Below are 10,027 nucleotides of genomic sequence, written 5' to 3' on the forward strand. Positions count from 1 at the left end.
GAGTCTCGATATCAAGCTTGCTGATAGTTTATCATTGCTATATCCATTCCATCATAACATATGCTATTTTAGTATGGGGTCATGCTCCCTCTATGAAAAAAGTTTTTACTCTTCAGAGAAAAATTGTTAGAATCATATCTGACCTTGGATTTAGAGATGACTGTAGAGAGCAGTTTTCTAAATTGAACATTCTAACTGTACCCTGTGCATATATACTTCATTGTCTTATTTATGTCAAAAAACACATAAATAACTTTGAAATCAGAAGTGAGACTCACTCTTATAATACCCGAAAGAGCACATACTTATGTAATAAATTTCTAAGACTCACTAAAACGCGGGTCGGTACTAATTATTGGGCCATCAAATTTTTTAACATAATACCTCAACAAATTCAAAATTTTAATGAAAATAATTTTAAATCAAGGATAAAAAAATACTTGATAAAAAATGCCTTTTATAGTTTTGAAGATTTTATTGACAGTAATGTAGCTCGAATATGAATGTTATCATTAATCTTAGTAAGTGGTTTATCCTTTTTATTTATTTTAATTATATGTTGTTTATGTATATTTGTATAACAGTTGCTATCATTATGTGTATTGTTATTTACCACTTTCTTTTTTTTTTTGGACGCGTGTAAACACTTTTATGTGTATGTAACACTAGCCTTTATAAATATAAATAAATAAATATATCCTCTAGGTCATGGTCAAAGTCATCATCATATGATCCCATCAGAACATAAAATGTTCAACCAGAATCCTACGTCATAAGTGCTATCCCGATATAGTAAAATCCTATTCAGAACTTTATTTGACTCTACAATTTTTGTCTAAAAAGTTTTTCTTGAAGGTGCTACCGTAAGATATTGCAATGCGTAATTTAAAACGGGACACAGTGTATATCAGGAGACTTCAATAAAAAATTTTTGTTTATTTTTTTAAGATAACTTGGTCACTTTTTAAGATCATAAAATAGCAGTACTACTGTACCAAATGTTTTGATACGGTTCATTGAATTCATAACTATAGTTAATAACATTTTCGTTAATTTATATTGAGGTATTGTGTTACTCTTAAAATATTCAAAGTTTAGCTCAATTTCTATATTTTCACCTATTTATGTTTCTTCAATTAAACACTCTGTATACTCTTGGACATCAAATATGCTATAGAAATCTATAGACATTTTCTTATTATTAATGGTTTGAAAGAAAACAGTAACTGTTTATAATTAAAGAACTGTCGATCTTTAAATGTCTTGTTTAACCTTCCCATTTTCGTGGATTCGCATTTAAGGAGAACGTATAGAATAGATATTCATTTACTTTGAACTGTAAGCTATAGTGTGAAAAACTGCGAGTTTTTTCAATAACCTACTACCTAATTTGTATCAATTTCGTTACGACCATTTACATAACTTTAAAAGCTATCTGAACCGAAGTCAGATGAAAATATATTACACTTACCTATACTCTTCCTCATTTTTTATTTCCAAGGCTTTCACTATTAACTGCCTCCTACACCACATTTTTTTCTTTTCGCGCTCCATTTGCACCAAAGAACACAGTGAAATTGCATAAAGGCGCCTGAATTAAGGTTATATTTATATTGTTTACCACTGACGGTCCAACACATCAATGCCAGGTACATGACAATGAAAATAAACTATTTATGTGTAAATATATTAGGATCGCTGTTTTGTAAACTACTTTGTGGTAATGAAAGTAGTTCTGTTCAACTTGTATATGCCGTTGAATCAATATTTGCTTTATAAAAATATATCTAAAAGTCGCAAGAGGGTCATGGACATAAACATATATAGGTATAGGGTGTATTTTATGTCCATGACATAAATTAAGGGGGTAATTTCATGGGTAATTTTAGATCCAAATGCCTTAATAAACTAGAGGCCTAAAGTTACTGGTTTACAACATAGAGGGGAAACTTGGGAAAATGTTATAATTAAAAGAAATAATTCGGTATATTTTAAAATAAATCAGAAAACACACTCAGAAAAATTACGTTTTAGTACGAGTTACGAGCTTTCAGTAAAATTAATAGACATATAAGTTCCCCGTATATTTCTAATAAAAAAGATCTCTTGCATTTTCTTTCTAATGTGTATTTATCCCAAATTTATTTTAAAGTAAACTTAGTAAAATATCCCAAAAATACCTAACAGTAACAATACGAGTTAACTATATCTTAATTGTCAGAAAAAAAAATTGTAGAAAATGCTGAAAATGTCCACCATTGGCATTAACACATTCGATGAGTCTTCGCCTCAACGACTGTCATACATTTTCAAAATTTTCTGCCATTTGTCTGAGATGCTGACATCCACTTATGATTCGTTGTCTTCATTTTCTGTGTTTCATAAAAAGTGGATTTGAAATGGTCTCATAAAAAGAAATCATGCAGATTTAAGTCAGGAGATCGAGCATGCCAAAGGTAGGGTTCAGTTCTATTTCGTCCAATCCATCGGTTGAAAATATTTTTCAACTGATTAACTAACAACTCTACTGAATTGATCTGGTGCTCCGTCATGCATAAACACTATTCACTGTCTGGCTTTCAGGAGTTTATTGATCTGAATTTGTAAACATTTGCTATAGGTATCGCCATTAATCAAAGGCAGAAAAGCGGGACTAATTAAAAGTCACCCACAATGTCTACTGTAGCTTAACATGTGGTGACTATAATAGCTCTACATATTAATTAGTTATTATTATATTAATTATATTTAATTATTATGGTATTGGATGGATCGCCTTGTATATTATACTCGTATGTCTTTCAGTTTATTTCAGTTATAAAAATTCAAGCGGAAATGTTCTGATAAGGGGGGGATATTGAGAAATGCTTACGTACACTTATTTTTGTCGGAATAGTGTGATTCTTTGTGCTATTATAACTTAAAAATATATTTGGGCATGGGCATAGATATACAAGCTGTCGAGAGTAGCATACAAGTCTTTGACTTAACTCCTTCACCCTACCCAGACATTTATTGATACTGATTCCTACTTTGAAGTACCATGTGGGAATTTTCGTATGCATAAAGATATGACAATTTAAGAAAGTTGCACATCTGTAAACAATAACTAGTTAAAAAAGCAAGAATTTTGGTTTATCATGTTTTGCATCAATCTGCATAACTTTATTCGGCGCCGAAAATCATCAGGAATAAGGACTTATATAAGTTGCATGTGGTAGGGACATGGTCTTTCAAAAATTTTCAGATAGTATGATTCACTTGAAGAGACTTGTGGTAGTCTGGGGATCATTATCTCTAATATAGCATTTTTCAATTCTGCTGTTATGGGATACCCCGATCTTTGCTGATGAGAAAATGATCTATTTTCTACAAAACGCTTATTAATTTCACCCGGTATACCTATATACGCCTATCTGGAACTGTTCTATTTAGAAATGTTTCTTGATATAAATTTTTTGTTCTGTTTGAATTTCCATTTGCTTTTTCATAAATAAAATGCATATCTGTCATTTCTAAATTGGTAGGTATATAATAATTTTAAATTCTTTAAAATTACAAAGTAAATAGTACTTCTTAACTAAGTCATTGTTCGTTTAATGTTCGTTTATCAATAACAATAACAGCCCACTAGTCAAAAACCATAAAATATTGGAAATTTATTTTAAAATTAACTTGAAGGTGGTCTATTCTAAAAAGAAAATCCGAGACCTTTTTCGATAAAAATATGATAGGGAATTAAATACGCCCATTGATTTTTCTGAATACTCAGTGACATAGTTTTTCTGAGGGTTTTAATGACAAGGCTCCGCCAATAGTCGATAGACTTATATAGAAATATACGTCCATCTGTGCCAAGCAACTTCAGAGACAATTGAAAAAATGTTAAATTTTTCAAAAACTTTAATGTCCTCTATCTTGCAAAACCAACAACTGTAGGCTTATGATTCATTAAGACTTTTGGGCCTAACGTGATCCAAGGAATCATTTCCCTAATTTAATATGCGATATGTTTCTATTTCGTACAGCGTATACAATATTTGAATACATTTATTATTTTAAAACTTATAACATCAAGAATAGAAACACGTATACCAGTTATACAATAATTCAGTAAAGAATATGGTTTACAGTAACTATACAACTGTTATATCCCATTACCAACCATACAGGGTGATTCAGAACTAATCCAAAAAAAATTCTGGATGTACAGGAGACCCTTACAAATACAGTTTTGTAAAGAAAAAATCAAAAATGGCAGTTCGAAGATGATTTAAAAATACACTTCTGCACGGCACTGGAAACTGGTCCACTGTAAAACCTGACCCCGCACAATGCGACCGGCATGGCGGTGTGATAAAAATGGACAACANAATGCAATACAATATAATATAATACTTATTCCACCTAGTTACAATAAAACATGTATAAAATAGAAAGAAATAAATAAACTACAGCCAAGTTACACTGGCAGATGTTTGATAATATTTAGACTAAAATGAACTGTGAGTTTACTTTTCTAAGGATGGTACATGTATCATAAAATTACAAACAATGTGCAAAGTACCATCAGGCATTAATCTTGAGCTTAAAATGTAATAATTGCGCTGAATATACCTAAGTCCAAAGTTGCGTTATTTGCCAATTACAGAGTGTTTAAAAATTATATAAATTGTTTGTGTAACTACGAGACCCTCTATGAGTATTTGCACACAAACATTCAACTCAATATGTAAGAAGCATATCCAGAAAGTAAGACTTAGATGCTCTGTTCGAAAAAGTTGGCAACACTGCATTGAAAGCTAAGGTGCTGGGAGCAGAACGCGCGCTCATTTGTCTGAATCAGTTGACAACTGTTGTTGCAGTGGCATGTTGAAATGAGTGCCACTATTCCGAATCCCGTCAACTGCGACTAAATCGTACTAAAGTGTACAAGTGGTGTCGTGAGTATAAAGATGGTAGAACGAGTGTTCGTGATGAATAAAGGTGTGGACGTCCCTCAATCGTGACTGATGAGATAGGAAACAAGATTAACGAAATGCTACGTGGTTTCCTTGAACGCTTGAACGCAGTGTTTCTGCAAATCTCCAGATCTCTTCTGCATGAATGTTAACGAAGAGACCGTTCTTGTTACAGGACATTGCACATCCCCACACAGCCAACGCCACAAAGCAACTCTTGGAATTCGGTTGGAACATCATCAACCACCCCGGTCACAGCCCTGAGCTGACACCTTCAGATTTTCTCTTTTCTCTTCTCTGAAGCTGTTTATTGGTGGAAAAAGGTTTTCTATTGACGATGAGATCTACAGTGCCGTGAAACAATGCCTCGTAGCTTTCGTGACGTGCTATCGTCCTACTATTTTTTTTCCAAAATCCAAAATAGTTACAAGTGTGTTAAGATGACATAAAAAAAAAGAAATACCTTGAATTTTTTATAAGATTTTAAGATTTTTGCTGCTTTTTTGAAATAATTATAAAATTCATTATTTTGATAACTTTATTCTTTGCATCCATGACTCCAGATAATGGAGTGTGGTTATAATGATAGCTCACCACTAGGACTCTCGAACTCCGCCCCTCCCCTCTTCCCTCGGATATTTCCAAACTGTAAATTTAAAATACATAATTTCCTTAAATCAATAAATAGCATGCATTCCATATGCCTTGGATGTTAGATTGGTTGCATAAAGTGCATGCACTCCGTGAATGTCGCTCAGCTTAATGCCATCTGCCATCTATGATCGTACGAAAGAGTTATCTTTGACTGTGCAATCCCCACTCCATCGCGGACGCTGAAATCTGAGTCCATCGTGCAAGCATATTTCTACACGATGCGACAAATTGGCACGGGGAGGGAATAGATAACGATAGGCTTGCATGCTTTGTTTTGGACTCCATGTGGCAGTAACCCGTTACACTGAAGTGTGGTTATTCTTTGTTCTTATACATTTTAGGGTACTTGCAAAACAGAATGATCTTGAAATTCCTAAAACAACTCCACGCACATACCTCCTCTATTCAAAATGCGCCCCCCCCCCTTGTAGTCAAACCCACAGGCCGCTACTGCACTAGAGTAACATTTTGAGCTAAGATTCAAAAAGGTCATACTATTTATTATTTCATCAATTAATAATTCACAATAAGAAATATTTTCTTTAATTTCAACTTAAATGCTTTTAATCCATAAAGAATGCTTTGGACTAATTGTAAGATATATTTAGCCTATTTGCCATATTTAGGCTCCAAGATTATCCAGTAGTATTTATGCTTCTTAAGTTAAGCACATTTTGTAAATAAACATATGAAACATAGGAATTAATATGGTATAAATAATCTAGAGTGTCCATCTTTTAGTATGCCAATAAAATAAATAACTGTTCTAAAAATTATTTTTAAACGTATTCAAGTTAGTTCCAAAAACTTTCCTATATACACGGTGTCCCATTTCAAATTATGCTTTGCAATGTCTTCTTAGGGAAGCACTTTCAAGAAAAACTTTTTAGGCAAAAGTTGTAGGGATCTGAGGTGGACATTCGAAGGTGACATAGACACAAAGGTCAACCATAGAGATCATTTGAAGGTCAATTGGCATTTTTAGATATGATAGATATATTTCTGACACCGGTAATGGATAGAAAATATTACTTTCAGACATGTATTTATGTTATGGGTCAAAGTGACCCTAAAGGGTTGTTTTAGGGTCAAATAAGGTTTTGAATAAGATTTTGTGGTATTTCTCGGGAAAGCACTTACGAGGAAGGATTCCGGTTGAAAGTTTTATGGTTTGATAGGATCATACGATGATAACCTTGACCATGACCTAGAGGTCAAGCTAGAAGGTTCTTTGAAGGATATATCAATTTACGAAATAGGAGAATCCTTTTTGCAGACCCATTAAGTTAAGGCAAGAAGATCGTTATGGCCCAGCCAGTCAAGGCAAGATCGCTATAAAACGTCCAATGAAGGCAAGATCGCTTCTACCCGGGTCATAGTGACCTTGCCTTGACTGGGCGGGTTATAGCGATCTTGCCTTGACTGACTGGGCCATAGCGAATCTTCTTGCCTTAACTTGAGGCTGCAAAAAGGGTTCTCCTATTTCGTAAATTGATTTATTTTCGCGTGCGGTCGGCCAACATGCCGGACGTGTGTGCGAGCGTGCGATGTTTAAAGCAAATAAAAACAAATGCATATAAAGTTAAATGTGAAAAGTGTAATGGTCTATATCATAGAGACTGTGCTAATCTCACCATTGAGCAAATACAAGAGATCAATAAAGAGAAAACCACTCCACGTGGAAAACGATGGATTTGTACACTGTGTAATGTACCAAAACCTAGCGAACTGTATCTTGAGGTTTCTAGTAAAGATGTAACATCGGAAGATATGGCAGTTAACAACACAGTGATATCAAAGTACCCACAAGATGAAACTGTCTATTTAAAACAAATTATACAAGAATTAAGAGAAAGTAATTATCTATTGAAACAAAACAAACGGCTCCTAGAAGAAAAAGTTATCAACCTCGAAAAACAGCTTGCAACTATACAAAACAGCAGCAAGCAAAAACCAGAGAATCGCAAAAACATACCCATAAATAACTTGAAAAACAATTCGGGTTTTAATAACAAAGAAAATCATCAACTAACCCCACACTCTGCCCCTTTATTAAAGGAAAATGTTTCATCACCTCAGTTTTTATTTCCTTCACATAAGGTTACGTCACTTAGTCAACAAAACCAGACTACTAATTCAACCAGTGGAACCTCTTGGGCGCAAATTGTAGCAACTGAAGTAAATGCCCCTAAACTCAAAAACTCGAATATAACATCTTCCAAATCCAAAAGAAAAGTCTTTATGGGGACGGGAGATATAGATGAAACAGAAAACTTTAAGGGAAGAGATGATAATCCTAAAAAGGTATGGTTATTTATTTCTAAAGTACCCGATAAAGTGGATGAGGAAATGATTAAAAATTACATAATCAAAGAAGGAAATATTTTAAACCCCGAAGAAGTGATTATTAAACACTTACAAACTCGAGTGGAACAAACATCACCCGATAACAAGTGCTTCCAAGTTGGCTTGAATTTCGAGTTAAAAGAAGCAGTGTACGATCCAAAATTTTGGCCTAGAAATGTCGCCTTTCAGTGTTTTAGATTTAGAAGAAAATTCAATGATGATTCCAACAAAGAACCGAGAAAAAACCCTCCAGCTGATGATTTTTTAGTCAAGTAGATACTCCCAAACTCCCAGAAGAACTGGGCTACAACTTTAATTATGTAAATAAAACTTCTTTTAATTTTAAACTGTTACATTTGAATCTTCAAAGCATAAAGAGTAAATCAGATGAACTTGAGGTATTAATGAGTGACTTTTACTTTAACTTTCTTTTAATTAATGAACACTGGTGTACACAGGAAGATTTAGAATACGTGAGTATTTGTAAATATAATCTTGTTTCTAAATATTGCAGAAAAAACTTAAAACACGGTGGCGTGGCTATATATGCTTTAGATATCTATCACAACTGTATTAGTTTAACTCAGATAAACGAAATTTCTTTGGAGCAACACTGTGAGATTTCCGCAGCAGAGGTGGGTAGCATTAGAATTATGACGGTCTATCGTTCTCCTGTTGGCGACTTTAACTTATTTTTAGATAAGCTAGATTTAGCCCTAACGTATTTTACCCAAACTAATAAAATAATGTTGGTCTCGGGTGACTTTAATGTACCTGTTCAAGAAACTTTTAATAACCGTGTAAGAATACTGAAGGACATATTCACATCGTACGGTTTAAGTGAAGCCTTCTTTGGTCTATCGCGAGGCAGAAATCGTTTAGATAACATTTTTACTAATTTAGCTTTAAATGATATTTCTACTGCACCCTTCGACTCGAAACTGTCTGATCATAATGGCATTTACNCGACCGGCATGGCGGTGTGATAAAAACGGACAAAAACTTTCGCAATGAAAGAAATATGTAAATACAATTTTATCGCACCTATTTTATATCGGCAAATTCAACTGCTTTTGCCTTTATTAATTAATAAAATTAATTTGTTTTTTTAAATAATAAAATCATTTGACGTACCCGATGTTACAATTGTTCAAAATTTTATCCACCACCGTGTAAACACATTTGGGTCCGTTGTACTCACTTTCTACGAACTAACACAAATTATATCTTGCTTCACCATAACACAAATGCTTTACCATAATACAAATGTTGTCTTGCTTCACCATAAATTAAAACGATATCTATCAACTCTGAGTTGCTATACACGCAAACCATTTTTGACAATAACTACTAAAAAATTGTTTTAAACACCACAGCTAACAGGTAAACAATGTCACAACGACGGATTTCAGTATTCGGAGTCGCTAAGGCCACGTGGCTCTCCACGCGCATTGCGAATGACGCTAGAGACTACAGTTGTCCAGCTATGTAGTGGTTGAATTTACTATAACTTCAATAATTTTTTTCTCGGAAACTATAAAGATTTTACAAACATTTTTTTTTCGATATTGACTCCATTTCTCATGCCGCATCTATTCCCAAATTTTGTTGGATAAGTTGTGAATCACCCTGTATATTAGGTGTCATTTGTTCTTTAACACTTTAATACCTCTCAGTCTCCCAATTTCAAATATAAAAGCTTCAGAAACAAATATTTGTATAAGAAAATTATTCCAAAGAACACGCTCTTTCATTTTTGACATGTTGTAACGTTACGTAGTGTATTTTTAAATATTTATGACGTCGAAGTAGAGAAAGAAAGTTAAAGTTTTTTGAAATAGGTAAGCGAACATTTTATTATTTATAAAGTTAACATATTAATAGCAATATCGATAAAATTTATCCTGGAATACTGTCACTAATTTTTTTAGGAACGCACAATATTGCACAACTTACTAATCGGTCATTCAGTTCTGGGTATTGACGCAGCCGCCTCGTTTTCATCACATATAACTCGTATAATCGCGCAACTCTGCCTTTCGCTCGATACGGCAAATCTGCTGTTC

The 10,027-nt window shown here is 33.6% G+C and overlaps 1 protein-coding gene across 1 annotated transcript in view; it reads right to left on the reverse strand.

Moving 5' to 3' along the window:
• LOC108913495 (dual specificity protein phosphatase 23-like) overlaps positions 1-1,613 on the reverse strand; it is a 29,862-nt gene extending 28,249 nt beyond the window's left edge. Inside the window, exon 1 of the mRNA XM_018719048.1 lies at positions 1,472-1,613. Within this exon, the coding sequence (XP_018574564.1) occupies positions 1,472-1,554 (83 nt within the window). The 5' untranslated portion in view covers positions 1,555-1,613. The remainder of the gene's footprint in view (positions 1-1,471) is intronic.
• Between the last annotated feature and the right edge of the window lie 8,414 nt (positions 1,614-10,027).

This window comes from Anoplophora glabripennis, unplaced genomic scaffold (assembly GCF_000390285.2).
Source record: "Anoplophora glabripennis isolate ALB-LARVAE unplaced genomic scaffold, Agla_2.0 scaffold801, whole genome shotgun sequence".
Lineage (NCBI taxonomy): Eukaryota > Metazoa > Arthropoda > Insecta > Coleoptera > Cerambycidae > Anoplophora > Anoplophora glabripennis.